Source organism: Sebastes fasciatus, chromosome 22 (genome assembly GCF_043250625.1).
Source record: "Sebastes fasciatus isolate fSebFas1 chromosome 22, fSebFas1.pri, whole genome shotgun sequence".
Classification (NCBI taxonomy): domain Eukaryota; kingdom Metazoa; phylum Chordata; class Actinopteri; order Perciformes; family Sebastidae; genus Sebastes; species Sebastes fasciatus.
This window is the reverse complement of record NC_133816.1, coordinates 15,484,734-15,507,144: the sequence shown is the minus strand read 5'-3', so window position 1 is coordinate 15,507,144 and position 22,411 is coordinate 15,484,734. Positions and strand designations below refer to the sequence as shown.

General features: G+C 42.1%; 1 protein-coding gene across 4 annotated transcripts in view; it reads left to right on the top strand.

Annotated features, from left to right (window-relative positions):
* The window catches only part of afap1 (actin filament associated protein 1), a 77,846-nt gene that overhangs the window by 4,571 nt on the left and 50,864 nt on the right, over nucleotides 1–22,411 (top strand). Inside the window, exon 1 of one of the 4 annotated variants that reach the window (XM_074623542.1) lies at nucleotides 17,770–18,004. The exons of 2 other annotated variants lie outside the window; for them this stretch is intronic. In XM_074623542.1, coding sequence (XP_074479643.1) covers nucleotides 17,968–18,004 — 37 coding nt within the window. In that variant the 5' untranslated portion in view covers nucleotides 17,770–17,967. Of the gene's footprint in view, nucleotides 1–17,769; nucleotides 18,005–22,411 lie in introns of those variants that run through there. One more of the 4 variants, XM_074623544.1, reaches the window with a different exon arrangement.

The window sequence follows — 22,411 nt, the reverse complement described above, 5'->3', positions numbered from 1 at the left end:
AGACTATTTATTTCTTTTATGGGTGGAAAAATGTGTATTTGTGCAGTGTATTTTCTGTATCTCCACCTTCGTACTGAAGGAAGCTTTGCTGCATCTTGTCTATGCGGCCAATACCGATGTTTTGTTGTTGTTACCCCCGCCAACGCCTAGGGCTTTGAAGTTTGTTCACTAAGTTTGTTTGTTCGTTTGTTTGTCTGTTAGTAGGATTACTCCAAAAGTTCGCGATTGATTTCAATGAAAGTTTTTGGAGGGGTGAGGTGTGGCACAATGAACAATCCATTAGATTTTGGTGGCGATCCGGATCATGATCTGGATTCAGGGATTTTTTTAAGGAATCCGATCAGCTTGAGCATCAAGACCACAGGGTATAACACATGCGCAATGGGACTGATGACGCGTTGATGATGCGTGACCCCGCCTCCTTCTTTGAGCAGAGAGATACGTCTGTGGATGTGTGTGCGGGAGCTGCTGGCTGCCTGCGGTGAGAAAGTAAAAAGCGGTAGATGACGGGATGAGAGACAACGTAGTGTAACGTTATACAGACGTAACAAGGCTGCTGAATGAGAGAGGCATCCGCCGATACGTTAAACGGGAACACACCGTGTTAATAATAAACTGTGAGCTGTGATCTGTTTTTAGTCAGGCACCTTGGCGGAGGTCTGCGCTCTCCGAGTGCAATTCTAGTTTTGTTTTGTTATAGCAGCTAGAATACAAGGCTCCAGATTAACCTTTTTTTTACCACGGTCCCAAAAAATTATTTCAACCGTCCCAAAGTCAGTATAAACCGTCAAAACTTGAAATCTTATCCTTTTACTTTTTTTTATTGTCATCTAGCGTGGTTATTTATAAAACACACTATTCAAATGATTATGAAATAAATGATTGTATTTTTTATTTAAAGAATTGCTTTCATTTAAAAAAAAAAAAAAATAGTAGTTTTAATGATTATATTATTATTATTATTATTATTATTATTATTATTATAGTATTATAAGCAGAAGTTAAACAGGTCATATACATATATGTTGATATGAGAGGGGTGTCTGGTCTCTCAGTAATATTAAGGACTGCTGTCTGCTATCTAAGTTGAGCTCAGAGGTGATTCATCAGAACACATCTCTGTCTGTCCCGATCTCTCTCTCTTTCATGCCTGTCGGTGCTTGCGAGAGACGAAATGCACGATCGCAATGCCCGTGTCACGAAGCCGAGGTGCTGAACTTCAAGTTAGAACACGGCCGGCATTTGCAGCTCACAGCTAATGTGTTTGGATAGTTCAGCTGCTGTCGATACAAGTTCAGCAAACCATCACTCCCTTTCTTCACCTCACACTCCGACTCCTCTCAGGGATTATCTGTGGAGGTGTGACACAGACTGTTTAACGACTGATGGCACTACACTGAAACATCCTACAGCCATAGAACATGAAAGGTCTCACTTAATGTTTTTAATTCTTAAAGGAAAAGCTTTAGCAATGGACTGTCAGTTTGTCATCTAAAGAAATAGAGGTATTCAGGGCCGGTACTACTTAAAAATATCACGTGATTGGTGAGTTTGACATTGACGATAGTGGACCTTGAAGTGTTTTTGTGGACTCGACATGTTTTGTTCTGACTGTTAACACACGGGAGCAGGAAGTTGTCCCAAGTGGAAGTTTGTTGTTAAAGTGAAACAGCAGGTTGTCAGCGGAGCCGCTAACATATCTCTGACACTTCAACATCAGCACCGAGTCAGGACGGCTGTGTTTTGGTTGTGGAAAGAGATATCGGGGTGTTTGTGCTGTGTCTATATGTGTGTGTGTGTGTGTGTGTGTGTGTGTGTGTGTGTGTGTGTGTGTGAAGGCAGAAGATGTCGGGGAATGTAACAGATGAATCTCCGTGTTGTGAGTCACCGTCTGAGGGGGTATGAGTTGCTTGTGTGTGTGTGTGTGCAGGTTCAGGGAGGTTGATACACAGGGGAGCCTTTGTCTCACTCTTCTTCTGTCTTTCTCATCCACTCTATAAAATATGTCCATCAAACATCCCCACAGACTCCCATTATTTCCATTCCCTCTCCCTCTTGTTTGCCTTCTTTTCACTTCATCTCTGCTCTCTCTATTTCACCTAAAACTCCGATTACGTCTTTTAAAGCTGTGGTAGGCATCTCTCCGGAGAAAGTGTACGGCATAGTGTATGAAGTAGTGTATGGCGTAGTGTATGAAGTAGTGTACGGCGTAGTGTATGAAGTAGTGTATGGCGTAGTGTATGAAGTAGTGTACGGCGTAGCGTATGAAGTAGTGTACGGCGTAGTGTATGAAGTAGTGTACGGCGTAGTGTATGAAGAAGTGTACGGCGTAGCGTATGAAGAAGTGTACGGCGTAGCGTATGAAGTAGTGTACGGCGTAGTGTATGAAGTAGTGTACGGCGTAGTGTATGAAGTAGTGTACGGCGTAGTGTATGAAGTAGTGTACGGCGTAGTGTATGAAGTAGTGTACGGCGTAGTGTATGAAGTAGTGTACGGCGTAGTGTATGAAGTAGTGTACGGCGTAGTGTATGAAGAAGTGTACGGCGTAGCGTATGAAGAAGTGTACGGCGTCATCGTCATCATCACTCACCTCTTATCTCCTTGTGTTCTCCTCTGTGTTCTCCTCTCTGCATATTCCTCCTGCTTGTTGTGTTCTTTAGGAGTACATGCAAGAGTGATCAGTGATGATGAGAGACAGAAATATCCAAAATCTGGCCTACTCCACACACACACACACACACATATACACACACACACACACACACACACACACACACACACACACCACCAAGCGTCCCCCACATGGTAGCGATTGTAAGTGAGGGATGAGGAGACGGAGATAGAGGGATGAGAGAGAGCGACGTATCGTTAGCGCCTCAGCCACATCCAAGGAGAAAGCCAGCGGAGAAAAGTGGTGTGGCTTGGGTCGGCTCCAAAGTAGATGCAGTTAAAGAGAAGCGGATGGAGCTTCAACCTCACTTACCTTGAGGGAGCGGTGTAATGTGAGCAGTGAGGGTGTTCATCTGTAGGAGGCACCCCAGCGCCTGTTAAAAGCCATAGCTGCAGTTTGCTAAATGGCTCACAGATGCAAGGCTAAGTCAAAGACAGACTATTTAGAGGATGTTTCACCAGCAACTAGGACTTATGTCATCTCTAACCACCAGTATGGGGATTTGACCCTTTCTTTTGTGACCTGAACTGAAAATGATTGTCTGTTTTTCTAGTCGTTGGCCTTAAATTGAGGTTTTCCTGTGATAATACTATTTTAAATAATACAACAGTACTGATTTTGAAAAAATCTCCAGTATGCATCGACGCAGTCTACCTCGCCTACTGTATCCCACAATGCAAAGTACTGGATCGGTACAGGCTACGGTTACAACAATAGCAGCCAAAAACGGCTTGTTTTTTTACATTTTTCGTCACTATTTCATCACTAAAGACACTCCTGAAATGTTTTGAGGCGAGAAATCAACTGTGTAGATTTAGAATATTGTCCGTTTTACGATATTAGATGGCAAATCGAACATCTACGCCAACGTTTTTGGAGTTTAGAAGCTCCACAAACTACCGTGACAGCTATCTAGTGCCTGCCGGGGTACAGATAAAACAGTATATTTGCATATGTTGTCCAATAGTTAACAAATTTCTGCACATAAATGCCAAAAAAAATCTGCTTTAAGTAATTTAACAACTATTACAAAGTGTGTCCACCAGAGGTCACTGAGAAATGTCTGTTTCGACTGTAAAATGTCCCGTTCAGTACATATCTTTATCAAAATTCTTAAATATTTATCAAAAATATTGTTCTGTCTTATGTGTTTTTACTAAAAAAAGAATAATTTCAACTATAAATATCGATGTCAGCCACAAATGTCTGTATTGGTTGGGTTATAAATTGCTGTCATTTTATGTATAGTTTATAATAAAATAAAGAAAATGGGCTTTTTTATGTGTTTACAGTGCATTATGTCTACTATATATGTATCCTTAATTCCATGGACACTACCATTAGATATAAAACCACGCGGAGGTGCTGTGTCTCTGATTCATTGACAGTTCTTGAACCTGATAACCCCAGTAACACCCGCTGCTGTCCACTTACACTCAAGCCAAGTTCATCCCGGCAATAAAAAAGAGTTAGTTTCATATAAATGGACTACAATAGTTTATAGATTTGCATCGGTTCAGTCCGAATGGAGGACAGAGTGTAGAATCTGCTCATCTGTGTCGCTCTATATATTACATGTCAGGCTGACGTCAAGATCTAAAAGACAAATAGATGTTGAAGGTGTTAGATTTGCGTTGTGTGTCATCACATTTTTCCTGCTATGCCTCATACACAGCTGTTCTTCTGTTTTGGGTGTTCACTGTGCGTATTACACACAGACACACACGCACACACACCCACACACACACACACACACACACACACACACACACACACACACACCCACCCCAGCCCATCACCTCTGCATTCCTTCACACCAGAATGCAAGTCGAACAAGACAAACTCAGTCTTTCTTAAGGCTGCAGCTTCACTGATTGGATGGAATGTGATCCCATTCCCATTCAAAAGTCTTCCAGTCCATTTCTTTATAAGAATGAATTGCCCTGTGTGTCTGTGTGTGTGAGGCAGGTGTGTAGCTCCAGGTATTCAGCGCCTCAGGAGTTCCTTTCCTCTGATTTCTCTCCTATTATCGTCCTCTGTTCAGCCCTCTCTTCACTTTCCCTACCTCTTGTGCACATGCACATTTACATTGAATGTGTTGTCCTGCTGTCCAGCAGTGTGTGTATGTGTCCTATCCAGCTCATACTGTAACGTCTCCTGTGTAGCTGCTATGACACTTTAAATACTTGTCGTTTCTTACATCAAAATGGTGCAATTTAAAGCGATTGAATATCATTTTAAAAACCCAAACTGCATTTTCTACTCTCAAATGAAAAAAAAAAAGGTAACGTAGGGGTGAGGAAGAGAAGGAAGGAAAATTTCAATCATGGAAGTGTTTGAGCCCAATGGGCCACAGGTGACCCGTGAGAGGAAATGGCGAGTGACAGATTTATAAAGTCACTTCCTGCCTTGCTGAGTCACTCATTAAGTTTCACCAGCCGTCCGTATGAATGAGTCCATTCCCTGTTCTCAACTGCCCATCCCTAATTCTCACAGAGGTTTCCTTCATAATTCAGTCGGACTCGTGTGACTGGTATGCTCTCTGTGCTGTTAGGGCATATTTATGGAAGGGAAAGTAGCTTTAGACACTTCACAGTTTCAATGAATTACATTCAGTTTCTACTTTATTGGAATTCAGCTCCAAACTGTGGCAATGCTTACTTCTGGTTTGGCTTAAGCCAGGTTTCCACCAAAAGTAGTTTGGTTCCTGGGAAAACGTTTTTAAGGAACTAAAATGTTCCTTCAGCCCACTGGTTTTCTACTGCAGTTTAAAGACCTGTGAAGATTAGGCAAATTAGTCCGAAGTTAAAGTTGTTGAATCAGCGGCGCTGTGTTTGTTTGACAGCTACATTTATCCCTGCGAACTTCAAAATGTTCCTAGTTCCAGGAGAAAGTTCCTGTGGTGGAAACGGGGCTTTAGAAAAATACGTCATCCCTGCAGAACTCTATGAGCATAGGTTATGTTTCTTGGTCTCATGATGGTTCCAAATCTAGCAGCCTCACTCTTTAAGTATAGTATATTGAGAGCTACTAAGAACCACAGTCAAATTCCTTGCATACTTGGCCAATAGAGTTGATTCTGATTGGCTCTGTTGACCCATTCAGATCAGGGGGACAGCAACGTTCTAATTGCCTTCCAAAACACATGACCATTTGAATGTGGTAAACCATGTAAAGTATACTGTGTGTCACATAAGACATTTCCCCCCCGAATTCAGCTTCTTTATTCTTTATTCTTATTAAAGGTCCCATATTGTAAAAAGTGCGATTTTCATGTCTTTTATATTATAAAGCAGGTTTAAGTGCTATGTAAATACTGTTAAACTATCAAAACGCTCAATATACGGAGAAATACACAGCCCGTACTCAGTAATTGTGCGTTTGAAACAAGCCGTTAGGATTTCTGTCCATTTGTGATGTCACAAATATAAAATATATAGATCATTACACGGTTTTAAACATAAACATTCTAAATGTGTCCCAGTTTATTTCCTGTTGCAGTGTATGTGAATGACATCAGCTGACAGGAAGTTAACATGGACCCAAACTGTTGCCTAGCAACGCAATTCCGTTGCAATTCCGTTGAAATGCACTAAAACGGAGCGTTTCAGACAGAGGGTAAATACAGGTATATTCAGGTAGACAGTATGAGGAAAATAAAGTGTTTTTTTAACAGTACAGCATGTAAACATGTTCTATTAGACACACAAAATACAAGTATGAACCTGAAAATGAGTACGATATGGGACCTTTAAGTTTAATTATGCAAACCTTTGCTTCTGTAGCATGACATCACAACCTGCTGCACTAAATACTGTGCATAACAAACTTATTTGTGTTGCATAAATGGATATATGAGCATGGTTTAAGATAAATAAGTTATAACAGTATAGATAATGCAATAATGTCTCTAACCAGCAGTCTTCCACTGACTGTTGGTTGGAGAAGCAGTCCTCGTGGTGTTTAGACTGCCATGTAGCATCCGTGCGATTATGTGGTTTTTAAAAGCTGCTGCATGGTCTTTGTCATGTACTGTGTCCTCCTCCCTCTGTCTTGCGTGCACTGCATGTGTTAGTTAGGCAAGACATATGAAACTCATCACCATCTTCTCATTACCTCATCATCTGTAATGCTCCTCTTTTTGCTTTCATTAGACTGTAAATCTGGGCCTATATAGCTTTCAGGATTTACTGCACAATTTGTGTCTTTCAAAATATATGTTTCCCTTGGCAGTGTGTCTTCAGCTCCAGTTCTCACCAAAGAGGAAAATAAGAAAATCAATTTTGTTGGTTTTTATCTAAGTGCTGGCTTTTCTAATGGCATTTCCACAAATGGGAGTCACCTACTGAAAGTAACCCGTCTCGTAATGAACAGAGACCTCCACAAGGAATCTGGTTAGTCAGTCCATAAATACTCTGTAAGCTGTTATGTCCTCTGTGATAATTTGATTGTGCGTTGGAAACTTTGGAAGCACAACAGCAATGGAATCAGTCATCCAATTAAAAGAGGTTCTGTTTTTTTCCAACATATTAAAACTCACGTTGAAAGAGACATCATGGTTCCTTTGTTCTTATCCATCTGAAATGCCGTCCATCGATTTTCCATCATGATCTGGGTAGTGGTGACTTCTCACCAGCTCTTCCTGGGGGAATCTTGAGGCGTAACTAAGCCAGGCGGGATATGTAATCCTCTAGTCTAGTGTGTTCTGGACCTGTCCTGACATCTCTTCCCAGTTAGACGTGCCTTATTACCGCCACGGGGTGACCAGATGCTGGGACTACTATTTGCAATATTGGGCTATATAAAATAAATTGACTACCGGTGGTTCTACTCTGAGATCCGTCTGGATCTCCTCGTCCTATCTCTAAAGTTCGACAAAGTTCTGAGGTTACAACTGGTGATGTATTCCAGTGACTGAGCGGTTGTGTGTCTGAATCCTGCTTTACTGCTGATGCAGCATCAATCCAACCATCTAAAATGGCTCTACCAAAAGATGGTATGTGCCTATAGATTACCCAACCCTTGTGTGAGAGGAAGACATGTTTTGCATTACTGGAATAACTCTTTAATCAGTCCCTTTATAGCTTGTGTTTGCTCTGTCATTTAGAACCAGAGGAGACTTAGTGAGGTTTCAGTAATAAGAAGAGGTTTAGCCTAGTGATCAGATCGTGTTTCATGGCTGAACACGGTTGGTTTTGCTAACATGAATCATGTGGACTTCTGGTTTTGCCCTTACATGGTCCTTACGGCTCTTATGTGGGGTTGTGTTTCCAGCCCTCTTTGATGTCCTAGCAGAGCCCGGTAGTAACATGGTTATTTACATGACTTATATAACGTTGGTGAGAAAAAGTGTTTGAGATTAGATTTCAGCTTCAAACTGGTGTTTGTGTTTCTCGGTATTTCTTGGAAGAGAGAAAAGGGAGAGCGTTGTTAGCGTGTACGGACGGAGAAGAGAAGCCCAAATCTCTGGAAAACGTTAGTGTGGTCGCACCGAACCAGGATCTCAGGATCGACTTCAAAATTGACTTGCTTTCTGGATTTTTTAGAAGGCTACCTTTTGTTGACCTGCGTGGAAAAAATCAAACCTCTCTGTATTTGACCTGTCTAGGATCAGTGGGCATGAAGTCGCAGTGAAGCACTGTGGGGCCTATTGGTCACGCCAATGGCTTGTTTAACAAGAGTACCTGGAAGTATAGTGGCAACAGGCAGGCAGTTTTGTTCAGGGCTGCTATTACAGAATGGACAAAACTCCTCCAGAAGTGAGCTCTTTGTTTTAGAGTCCTGTATCTCCGACCAGATGGTAGTAATGTGAAGATGTGAAGGTCATTTGCTATTCTGAGTGCTAGGCATACGTTCATAAATGAGCACAAAAAATATTAGGCTGATGGGTCCAGCAGTGTGCGAGATTAGCCGAGGACAGACAGACACAAACAATCGAATACATAATCTCCTGGCTGAGATGTCAGAAATTAAAAAGTGAGAAAAACACTTGCACAAAGCAATGACAGTATCATAATACAGCAATACAGCAAGAATTATTCATGACATGTTGTCATATGTTGGCAGAATAATAACTAATACCTTTTTAATGTAAGTGATATTATTAAAACTGAAATTGGAACTTGAATAATTACTGGTGTTAGAAATATTCAGTAGCATGTATGACCTCTTGAGACTGGTTCCCAGACAGGAAATGCAGCTGGGATTTGGTTCAATACTGGTTGGCTGGATGGAGCCAGCTCTGACCACACTGACACACACACTCCCTCTTTGGTTGGTTAAAAGCTGAATAAGCCTCCGTGTTCAGTTTCCTATACCTGCATGCCAAACAGAACCATCCGCCTGCATGGCGGGTAACCGAGGTGTGTGTTTTTTGTGAACTTTCATAAATACGAAACTCCAAACACACACACGGATGACTTCCAGAACTATAAATACCATGTGACAGAAAGCTCGTATACGGGATGATGAAACATCCTCTGCTCTCCAGGCTCTCTCTCTCTCTCTCTCTCTGTGACCCACCTCCTCCACCCAAAGTCTTCATCTTGGACTCTGTGGAAAGAGATGAAGTCATTTCACTTCATTCCATCCTCGGGATCACCCACCGCATTGTTGGAGCATATGGCTTTTATATAGCGCTGATGGGACTGCTTGCTGCAATGTATCTCTGCAATGGGTTGAAGGAATTCTACCGGGCTGTTATTTTCTCAGAATTGGCCACTTTACTATCAAGCAGAGGGCTCTTTATTAAAGAAAGATAGTTGATGAGCGTTTTATTACATCTTTAAGGAATTGTAAGAGTTTAATGTTAAATGTTAGACGTCATCATTTGCAGTTGTAGCCTGCGTCTATTTGGCCAACGTACAGGGGTTTGGTTACCTCGATCTCATCCAAATGTATCCATGCACGCACAAGTATGAGAGTACTAGAGAGTTGTTTTCAGTGAGGAGGGGCGGGGGTCAACTAAGTCACCTAACTTTGACGGGTTAGTTCGAGGCTCAGGTTGTTTTTAAGGTGGGGTTTAGGGTTACAAAGAATTTCTTAAATTGGGGGGTTGAAAGTTTGAGGGATTATTTTGAGGCCCCGGGGCAGTTTTGAAGGTTTTTTTAACTGTGTAGATGTAGTTTTAGAGCTAATTAGCTGGGGTGTATGGAAGGTTAAGGTTATTTGAGGGAGACTTAAGGGCTTAAGGGTATTTTGAAAGGCATTAGGGTTGTTTAAAGGCGACTTTTTGACAGAAATGAAGCCTAGGAGTCAGATTATTTATGTGGTAGGAGACAGAGGGATAGTTCTGTCTGTCGTAACCCCCCACACACACACACAAAAAAAAAAAATCCCAGTGGGAGAATGGAGACTGGAGCCAGTGACCTCAAACGCACACACTTCCGACATCCACGCTTGACCGCTTCACACTTACTCCATTTCCAGCTGTGCTGCCTGGGAGTATAGGTGTAGTTATGGAAGTAACACATTTCAAACAGCGAAATAGATGTGGTGATGGAGTTAATGCACAGAAGTAATTATGTAAAATAGCCTGTTGATATGATGATTGGACGGCAGACTAAAGGGATGGAAACTGAATTAAGTCAAACTGTACTATTTACATTTCCCTCTTTTCATCAGGCATTCATCACCTAGTGATTACAGGTGGACAGCACGCAGCTCCGAGATCCTTTGGTTGGAATATTCTTCTTTTTCTACCCCTCACTATTTGACAGAAAGACTGTGGAGAGATAGTTAGATAGCCCCTGACAGTGCTGTTAGATTTACTTAGTGACTTGCATGATGAAAATATGTGTTACACTGACACTCATCATGAAACATCATAACATGAATGGTCTTTGCTTTCAAAATAAAAGCTCTCTCAGACAACAATCATGCATGGCCATATGGACGTACAGCCTTGGCTGCAGTTATAAGACCACTCAAGTCTGCATATACACACTCACACTCACACTCACACTCACACTCACACTCACACTCACACTCACACTCACGCACGCACAGCTCAGTGACTCTGGTGAGGATGATGATGATGATAATGATGATGGGACTTCCAGGCCTGGATATTAGAGCTGACTCGCTTCTCACTGTGACGCTGTGTGACTTGAGATTTATAATAGCTTGACGTCAGCATCCCTCGTATACTTCCCGTTAAGAAAGGTGAGCCTGCGTATGTGTGTGTGTGTGTGCGCACTGCTATCCCAGTGATTTGAAGCCCAGTTGAGACTGATTTCCCTTCATCTCCCTTAGCTTTGTTTTTAAGCATTTCTGAGCCTTAAAAGTATTCAACTGTAGCCTGTGGGTTGTATGGCACTAATTTAATATGAAACATCTGGACATTGTATTGGTACTACTAGGCATATATGTACTCAAAAAGTAATACATATGTATGGACAGATGCAAAAACACAATCCAGCTGCAAAAACTCATCTGGATCAGACAGCCAAAGGAACATATTCAGAGCAGAGTACTATATTAAATGTTGAGGGTATTACTCTGTACCATACGGAAAACAGGTAGAAGCCGGATTTAAAAAACACACACACACGTGTTACTAAGTGATTGTGCTTGCTACTGGATGTGTTGGGAAAGCAACACGTGTGTTTGAAGGTGTGTTGATACACTTCAGCCTGCTGTAAAAGCCAGCAGGAGTCTGGGGCTCCAGAGGAATTCCTCCAGTCCTCACCCACATTCCTGCCCGATGGCTTTGAAACAGGACAAAGTGCAGCGTCCAATGTGTTCGAACACTTTACCTAACGTCCAAAAATGCATAAAGCTTTCTTCTGATTTCATCAGCAGACAAAGTATTTGACATTTTGCAGTATCTTTAACAATCAACCACAGTAGCGTTTTTTATGTTCTCGGTTAATTTTATGTGCTGCTCCCGTGTTCGTTCTGTTTATCACCGGGCGTGCTTTTGCACAAAATTGAATTGTACAAAAATACTGCCTTCATAGAAAGCCCAAGATGACTCATTTAGCCCCATTTGTTTGCATGTCAAACTACAAAGAGCGGACCAGAATGCTGCAGAGGCCCACGGAGAGCAGCACCAGCTGTGTTACTGTGTTTGTGGACGTCACTACAAGGAGAACCACATCTTCATGGAGCAAAACTAGACCCACTGTATACTACGATGCAACAATATGCGTCTCTTGGTTATAGCTTTCATTAACTTACATTCATTAAGTCAACACTGCCGCCGTGTCGTCGAGGAAACGGAGCTGTCAACATCTGCTGATGGAAAACATTCCCCAGGTTAAAAGGACACATCATTTGAAGCCTTTTTCTCTTTTGACTTTCACTCTAATGACCTTTGCAACCTGCGAGGTCAACGTTCAGTAAAATGACAGCTCCTGAATCTGAACCAGACAGTTGCCAGGTTGGGTGATAATGACAACCTTTGTACGTTTTGGGAGCAACCTGAGTTGATAATAGTTATGGTTGCCAGGTTGGGTTAACGTCCCACCCCAGAGAGCTGTCGGAAAGCACACACACAAAGGGAATGAGTTACACTCTGTAAATATAGAGAGGAATCAGTGGGGGGTTGCCAGGTTGGGGAGCATGTGTCAAAGTTTGACCTTGCTGCACCGTGTCTTACCTTTAAAGCATCTCGACACACATTTTGCAAGAAAGCTCCAACACTTCATATATACTGTATACTTAAACTAAAACCAGAAGACACACACAAACACACCCATCTGTGCAGTCATATTCCCATGAATGTACAAATCCAGAACAGCCGTCCCTCATGAGTCTCTCCACCCTGTTTTGCTTGACAGAGCAATGTGTGTGTGTGTGTGTGTGTGTGTGAGAATGAGGAACATGTCTTCATGCGTGCTGAGATGTGTGCAGGTTGGCTGCTGTTTTGACAGGCGGGCCTTGAATACCAGCCTTTTTCTGGGAAGAGGGAAACACACTGAATCACAACAGGCTGGCTAGCACATCCAATACAATCCAAATATGAATTTATAAAGTACATTTAAAACCAACAACAGCTGACCAAAGTGCTGTAAAATAAAAAAAATATACCAAAAACCATAAAAACGACACAGTAAAAACACAAAAGATATGTTTAAAAGACAAAGGACAATAATATAGAAAGTAGTGCTGTTAATGTGCCGCATGTCTGTAGAGGGGAGACTCGTGGGTACCCATAAAACCCATTTTCATTCACATACCTTGAGGTCAGAGGTCAAGGGACCCCTTTGAAAATTGCAATGACAGTTTTTCCTCGCCAAAATTTAGCATATGTTTGGAGCGTTATTTAACCTCCTTCATGATAAGCTAGTATGACATGATTGGTACCAATGGATTCCTTAGATTTTTTTAGTTTCATATGATGCTAGTAGCTCGGTCGGAGCCATAGGTTGGAGCTAGCCAATTTAATGAAGGTAAGGCAAACAATAAAATGTTCAAGTCAATTCTAAAAGGCATAGTGAGACAGTGAAGGGAGGCCGGTACAGGGAAAACGTGCTCTCACCTGCACGTTCCTGTTAAAAGACGCACCGCAGCATTCTGGACCAACTGTAACAGAGAGAGGGAGGCCTGGCTGACACCGACATAAAGGGCATTACAGTAGTCAAGTCAGGTCGAGATAAAAGCATGCATAGCTCTTTCAAAATCACTAAGGGTGTTTTCATAATAGGTACGATTGATTCCTGACAGAGCAGAATAGTGGTAAATACAATGTTTAATGACCTTCTGAAAAGGGCTGGTATATGTACTGACATTGTGAATGAGGATGTGGGAGTCAAGTGACCAGGATGAGGAAAGTCTGAGGTCACCTGGTGGACGGATGGAGACTGGCCGTAAAGCTTAATAGAGATGCAGGGACTGGGGGAAGTGGGAGTGAGGCTGGAAGGCAGAGAGGTGGAATGGGCAAAAATAAACACACTGAGGAAGTGACAGGAACTGGTGAACCTCCAGTATATCAGTTCCTGTCACAACGGCCTATTCAGTCAGCCCCGGTAGTAGTGTTTGTCAGAGTTTGGTGTGACCCCGCATCTCTGGTTTCCCGTCGGACCCTGACAGCACCACACTCAGCCAGAGGCTGTCCATACGACGAGGACAAGGCTCGCCTTGTCTCATAAACCAAACTATGTGTCTTAATTCAATAAGGCAAACTGGAGAGGGGGCATGACTTGAGAAACTGTTATTTATTCCAATGTCAGTCTCCTCACATGTGACTCTGTTTTGGTTACTGGGATGACTTGTGTCACACAGGAGGGGCTCGGCATAGATTATATGATGTCATTTAAACATGTTATAGTACAAATATCGGTTAGTAGCAGGGCTGAAAACAGCAGAGTTCTGTGGTTACTTCCCAGAGTTCCTGGCATGATAAGACTGACCGTTTATCGAACCAATAGAAGAACAGTTCATAATTCCTCTCTAATATCCATTTTATATTGCTGTGAACATCAACATCACAACTGTTTGTCGCCCAACACTAGTTTACAAGATTACATTTGAACACATCACGATAACGTTAGAGTTTAACTTTGTCCAATACTCTTTTTTACTAAGTAGAGCTCGAACGCATCATAAAAATAATAAATAATAATAATAATAATAACTCAATGGCACCTCCTGTTAACTAGCGCTCGTCCTGCTGATTTCAACATGGATTTGTTGTTCACAAAGTAGCATTATCGGGGGAAAAAATAGGGTGCGTCGATAGTGAGTCAGTCAAATTTAGTCTAAAAAACAAAGGACAAGTCCTCAGTGTCCTCAATGGTAGCCAAGACGACAGTGCCCCTGTGCGGAGGTTATCATGGAGAGGATATAAAATGTATGAAAGCATGTCGTAAAGTATAAAGCATACAGTATTGTGTATGTATGCGTTATATGTATGCGTTAACATGGATAACTCAGAAACAAGAACATAGAAAAGCAGAAATATGTCAGAAAGGGAGGGGTATTATTAATTCAAATTAGTATAGAGCAATAGTTTGCTCAGCGGGGTATCTGAATAACATGACAGGTTGATGGCTGACCGGGCCAAGTTATTACACTATCTCAGTCTCTATTAGATTTAATCTCAGTCAGGGGCCAAACACTGATGTCACTGTTGACTTTTATACAACAGAGCCAAACATCCATCCAGTGCACACACACACACACACACACACACATTACAGCATAGATAAGTGTGCTTTTTCACTGTGATCCGTCCATTCTTTCATCGCTCATCATTTCAGCACACATGTTCACCACCACTCACTCCCTCTCCATCATCATAACTCACCCTGATAAGACTCTCATGGCTCAAGCAGAAATCCTCCCACTGGATTTCTCCACTGCAATTAACTGACTTCAGGGTCATCTGGCCTTCATACGATGTGCAATAGAATGAACGGGCTGTCCGTTCTTCTGCCCGTAAAAAAAACATACCAATCCCAGCCTGCCTCTTGAGGTTGTCTGGCTCTATTAGCTTCAGATCGCCAAAGTGAGTTTTAATGAAGGTCAAATCTGGAGAGTTGTTTGGTCCCACAATCTTTATGTGTGTGGCTCTTTGCTGGCCTGACATCACCAGACCAAATCGTGAATGTGAAATAGTCTGGAACCTCTCAGTTCATTTTTGATTTCCAAGGGGTGTTATTAACGGGTTATCAGCCATGGATGTATTAAAAGAACTGGATACGGCGTCATAGGCGTGGCCCCGTTCATTCCTATGAAAGCTGCTCAGTGGCACATAAAGACAAAATGGCTCGACTTCCGCCTGGAAAAGTACCTGGGCACATGGAACACGCGCAGTAGCGTCCGCTTGGTCACATGACTCCATCACGGGGTCCCAACGTCACGCTGTCGTCACGGCTTGCGCTCCAGCCCGGGTCTGGGTCTCATTCACATGAACGGAGGAAGGGAAATAACTCTTGATTCGGCTATCAGTGCGTTTTACAACTTTTAAAACCTAATGATTTAAATAAGGGCTATTAGAGTGTTCGTACTGGGGGGTTTATTTACATGAAAAAAAAAATGATCCACTGAGTTACAGCCTTCTCTTTCCCAATGTAAGTCTATGGGAAAAAGTATTTTTGGGCCCAATGGCATCACGTGAAAGACACGGAAGTTGTAGTAGCGCCGTTTGGCGACTACAAAAGTTGGGATCAATGATCGGCGCTCTTCCTGGGGGCTTGACCAGGTCGTAGTTGGTCAATCACAGCACAGTAATGCCAGCCAATCACAGCGCATTAGGGCGAGACTTGTCGCAAAGCGGGTGGGAAAACAATAACGCCTGAGTGACGGAAAAATGTTAGCCTACAGCGTGCAGAGATAACGAGCTGGTATATTCAACTTTTGTCGAATCCTATGGCAACAGGGAAGACGCGTCTCTACTGAGCACACACACACACACACACACACACACACACACACACACACACACACTCCCTACAGGACGAGGTCAGTTACAGGAACATTATGGTGATTATCCTTTAGGGAAATACACTTTAACAACCTCTGCCAGTCTGTGGTTCTCCTAGAAACTGGTGGAACTGAAAGGTGAGCCGGGACATTATTCTTTCTCTCCACACTGTTCCCTCCCTTAGTCTCAGGTTCCTCACTGGAAAAGTGCAGCCCTGAAGAAAACAATAAAAAAAAAACATTCGGTACCCCTCCCTCCTCCCTTGCTCCTCCTCCTCCTCCCTTGGTGGCAGATGGGATATTGAACTCAGACTGGCTCCTGCCCCTGGGGATGGGGGGGAATCTGCAGCTTATGGTAATGGGGTGTAATTAGGAAAGCTAGCCTCATACTCTCTTCTATTGTTTTTTTTCCTTCTTCTCCTGTATGTGGCAAACTGTGATGGTTAAGCTGGTTAAAACCAATCTGAAGGAGTTTTGAAGTTACAGGTTTAGAATTCTTCTGGATAGACTAAACTCTTACTACGGTGCAGGAAGTTTACAGAAGCAGAATCTTTTGCATTTACACAAATTTCTCCAGAGTAACATCCGAGAAGTGAAAGAGTAAACTAAGCTTCAATGTGTAGATCATTCAAATTACAAGCAAAGTGATCACTGCAAGATTTCAACAGGCTGGAGGAAAATAACCAATCAGAGCTGAGCTGGAGTCTGACATCTGATCAAATATGAATCAATATTCTGTTACTGTAATGCCTATTTCTCTCAAATGTGTTTCAGAACATTTAACAGTGTACTGTTTAGCTGTAAAATGAGAACGTTTGTGACCCGGTAGCCATGTTGTGATCTGCTGAGGAAATACCAAGCACCGCCCACCAGTCGGAGCACAGCCAATAGGAACGCGCTCTCTCTCTGAAATGACCTGTGATTGGCCAAAGTCTCCCATTACGGGCTAGATTTTTTTAAAGCCTGAAAACAGAGACATGAGGAGGTACAGAAGTCTCTCAGAACACTTGAATTACTATATGCTGAAAGGTTATTATGGAATTTTTTGCCCAATGATGCCAAAAATATTCTGCCTACTGCAGCTTTAAAGGTCCCATATTGTAAAAAATGTGAGATTTTCATGTTTTTTATATTATAAAGCAGTTTTACGTACTATATAAATACTGTTAAACTAGCAAAACGCTCAATATACGGAGAAATACACACGTACGCCCGTATTCAGAAATGTGCATTTGAAACAGGCCGTTAGGATTTCTGTCCATTTGTGATGTCACAAATAAACAATATTTAGACCATTCCACAGTTTTAAACGTAAACATTCTAAATGTGTCCCAGTTTATTTCCTGTTGCAGTGTATGTAAATAACATCAGCTGACAGGAAGTAAACATGGACCTAAACTGTTGCCTGGCAACGCAATTCCGTTGCAATTCAGTTGAAATGCGCTAAAACGGAGCATTTCAGACAGAGGGTAAATACAGGTATATTCAGGCAGACAGTATGAGGTAAATAAAGGGTTTTCTGAACATTAAAGCATGAAAACATGTTCTTGTAGAAACACAAAATACAAGTATGAACCTGAAAATGAGCACGATATGGGACCTTTAAGATAAATCCATAATCCAGGCTGGGAGTTGTTTAATTTCCTATGGTCTTTAAATGCAGCATAAGTATCCATGCAGGCAGTTTGCAGGAGAGAGAGAGAGAGAGGCGTTCAGAGGGGAGGAGGAAGGAAGGGAAAGAGGAGGAGGAGGAGGAGGAGGAGAAAGATCCGGAGAGAAAAGTTTGAAAGGAAACAGAGAGACGTTTCAGTGGCCGGTTTATTAGTAGAGAAGGAAGGTTAGAAAGTGAAGGCACAGACTGGTTTTGTTTGTGTCTCTCTGTGTGTGGATTTTACCTCTGGGCTGGATTAGATGAGTGAGACTTCACGATGAGGAGCGACCCTGTTCTGTTCACTTCCAGCAGGGGTGAGTCAACCTCAACCTCCATAACGGTCTGGCTTTCTATAGCCCTGTGCTCTCTTGTAGGCCTGCTGCTTCTGGGGCATTTCACAGCATATACTTGTATTTTCAATATTGCACTTGTAGTTTTTTCCATATTCTATACCATTTAAACTAATAGTCTTATTATTCAAAAAACATTTGTTTTGCTAAAAGTGATGATTTCAATACAAACCTTTTATTGTGAAATTGCTACAGTTTGATTTATTAGACAGTATGATTGGATTTACAGTAAACTATCTGTATCTGCTGGATATATATGCCATTGTAGAGTGAAACTTTATGTACAGCACATCCACTTCCACATCCTACTTGTATTTTTTTTCCATCTTCTATAACATTAAGACTAATAATCTTATTATACAAAAGCATTTGTTTTGCTAAAAAGTAACAATTTCAATACAAACCTTTTATTGTGAAATTGCTACAGTTGATTCATTAGACAGTGACATGATTGGATTTACAGTAAACTATTGTATCAGTATCTGCTGGATATATCCCATTATAGGGTGAAACTATACACATTTCATTCTCATTGTGCAATATCATTTTCCACTTGTGCAATTGTGTTAATAGTCTGTTTATTGCCAATACTGTGTATACTGCTCCTATTTTTATATTTAAATGGTTCACATTTTGTTGCACTTTGTTTAGCTCCTTTTTTACTGTGTTAGCTGATGCATCTTGTTTTTTTTGCACTATCCTCTTTGCTGCTGTACACTGCAAATTTCCCCACTTCAGGACTAATAAAGGAATATCTTATCTTATCTTATCTTATCTTATCTTACGTAGAGCACATCGCGCCTCCCAGATGATGTTGTGTCAACATTATCTTCATAGAAACAGCAATGTGTCATCTGTCAATAGCCAGTTCCAGCTGAAAAAGTTGTTTCAAATTGAGCAATATTTCTACAAAGATGGTCTGGTTTTCTGACTGACTGGATGGGTGGGAGGAGGTTAGAGGGAGGAGAGACTGTGGAGAGACAGTTGGCTCTAGACAGTGTCATTGCGGTCGCTTGTTTAGTGTCTATGTAGTAGGAACTTCACGCCAAACTCCATTCAATCATCTGGCAATTTAATGTGGCCTTTATATGCACAAATGCACACCTCGTAAATGTGAAGCGAGACCTTTTTTGTGTTAAGAGCTTGACCTTTTATTTTTACGAGCTGTGCATTCCTTGTAGATTGATTAAATTGAAACTTTTCGGCTTAGTTTCAGGCTACCTACCACAGTGGAATTTGGTGGAGTGATCATGGATTAACAGGAGAGCTTGTAGGCCATATTGGAGAGTAGACGCTTTGTTAGATTGTACCCAAGACAGATTTCATCTTGGACTTTTAATAGCAGCATCTTTTCACTCAATGGATGGAAAAAATACAATATAGGAAGATTCCCCCTTTACCCTCAAAGTGACCCCCAAAGTGAAAACTAGCCTCATTGCTTTTTATTTCTGGTGTTGAAGTTGTCATAATCTTGTATCCTGAAGAGTTTGATGTATCATATGATAATTTCAGCCCATTGTTATGTAATTTAATTGTTTTTTTCTAGTTTTGTAACCTTAAAAAACAAGTCTGGTTTTCATTAACTCATCATTGCTAGACAACAGATGTAGATACATCAACAGCACATAATATGTTGCATGCTTTACTGAAACATAAAATAATATGGCCTAGATTTGAAATAATACAAACGTGACCTTCAAGACTTGGTAGTACCCAACAGCAGGAGAAAGGTATACCTACCTCACTCAGTCTAACCACCTTTTTGGTATCGGATTAGACTTTTAGGCTGACTTAAATGCTACTTGAATGAAATTAATTGGTAAATCCTATCTTTTATTCCCTCCATCAGGTCATAGTTCATCCACCTCAACAGCTCTATACATAAAAGTTATTAAAAGCATCACTTTTCATCCACTTACTTCCCAGCTCGACTAAAGCCGCCAGTGCCCAGTCCCATATTACAAAAGTCCAGGTCAGCATCGGGGTAACTCCACCGCCACCGCCCACAGGTTTCCTAACATGATCCCGGAATGACAACACAAAATGTGCTCCATATCTCTAATTTCTCCTGCTTGTATAGCAGCGAAAGGCGTCCCACAATAACAGGACCTCCGCCAGCAGCTGCAGGGTATCAGGTAGCCCACAGCGGCGCTTCTCTGCCTGGCATTTGGTGAGGTTCTGACAGACATCCATTGTGTGGAAGGGGTTGTAATCACATCTCAGCGGCACACGAGAATGTAGCAGATCGTGTGTTGACTTTGGACGAGGGGTTTAACCAACGGGAGTTTATGACAACCAATATGCAGGGATGTAATAGATGGTAAACCCAGCAAGTTTACCCAATTTAACAACATATTTATGGGAATCAGGAAAATCACCTTTAGGGGAAAAGTTATTAGTTAACGCTTCACTCTTTTTTTGGTTTATGGTGGTTTGCCTAGTAAAGATTGCGGCCTTTTAAGTTTTATGTAGCCTTGTACCCCAATAGGGTTTTAACGGTACACAGAGGTCAGGTTGGGTTCATGCCATTGTTTGGAGTCACGGTTCAGTACGAGTTCAGTACAGCGGAAAAAAAGAATACATTTTCTTTACATCTATTTTGAATGGTGCAAATAGAGACAACATCCTCCTGCTGGGGACTGTGGTAGCATTTTGCCCACTGGCAACTTTGGTAAACTATGTCCATAAAAAAACAAGGAATATTTCAAACACTTGTGTATTACACTACAAACACTGAACAAACACTTTCTCAAAAGGCAACAGGTCACAATAGGTTATTAAACTGTCTTATACATAGAATAAAACTAAATAAAAACTTGTGCATCAGGAGGAGCGTTGATTGATCGGCACATCTGGGTGATGCTGTCGAACGTGCGTTAGCTGTAGTGTGACTGACTTTGCACGGCAACCAGCTTGTTGTGCTAAATGTTGCTAAAAGTGAACGTCTAAAAGTTTCCAGGCGGGACTCAACACTTGTGAACTTTGGTTCCGCATTGGACTATGTGCATCAATCTACATACCATATATTCTGGACGTGGCTGTTTAACCCCGTACTGTGACGGTTCGGAGTGAATGCACAAAACTGTTCCAGCCCTATACTCCCAATGTTTTACATTTTGAAGCAGCAACCTCATTTTACCTTTTAGCATTTCCATGCCCAGAAATATCCTGTTTGCCCATGAATTAATACTTTACAGTCTACAAAAAGAAACACTTACGGGACACGTTTAAACACATGGTTATACTGATAATGATATGTTTTAGTAGTACTATTTATCTAATATGTAATCAGACTGTACGTTTTCCCATCTTACAGTATGTGATCAGAGGAGCAGTCATACCAGGAAGCGGCTCGATGTGATGCTGTGTGCTTGGTGATGTAGTGACTACTTGTGGGTCTCAAACCACAAAGATGGTTTGCGGTTGGTCAGCCGTGTCAAAGGACCCCAAAACATGAACTCTGCTAAAAAGATCTACTCAGATTTACTCCGCCTCCAAGATCTCAGTGGTTCCATAGTTGCAGTCCAAACTGTTGCTGTGATAAAAGCTGGTGGGTTTGAGCATGAAGAAGACCAACGTCTGTACTGGTCCCTGACTTGCTCTTCTCTCCACCGTTGACTTGAGCTGCTGGTGGAAACACAGCGAGCTCTTTTGGCGAGTCAAGGATCCCTTTCAACAAGTCCTCGCTCGAGAGCTCTCCCACTTACGGGGTGCCATGTTTTGGGGGCAGAAAATGCACAAGTGTTTAAGTGTTTATTGCCATTTATTATTACAGCTTTCCTCACGGAAAGACCGAGTTGACGAGCAATTAATCGGGGGGGGGTGTGTGATGTGGGCAGAACGGGTACAGAGTGTCACCGTTCTGGCCCACTTGGCCCATTTGGTTCTGCTTTAGAGTTGGGTTGGGGGGTTGCTTTCCCTCCCCAACCCTCGTCCTGAAAGCCCATTCGCCCTCCAAGATGATTGAAGTTTAAAAGCTTTCACGTGCGAGCCCCTCCTTTTTGGTGGTGGTGGTGGTGGGGGAAGACGAATCCCAGAAGTAGAGAGGAGAGATGAGGAGAAATGAGTTTGTAATCTCTCCCTCTATCCTTCCAAAGCCGGCCTGTCAGTAAGTTGGCCTGCGGGAACATAGACTTTAATTTCAGACCGACTAATCATAGCCCTGCCGGCCTTCCCCCCTGTGTCAATATTCATCTGGAAAAACACAGGGAGAAGAAGGGGGGGGGGGGGGGGGGGCACGAAACCTGATGGATGCCAAGGACAGATTCATATGGCTTGAACACAACTGGCAACCGGCCTACTGATTCAACCTTCATCATCATCATCACCCAAGCATTTACCTTTGGACTCCTGCCTCAAAATGTAAAGCTC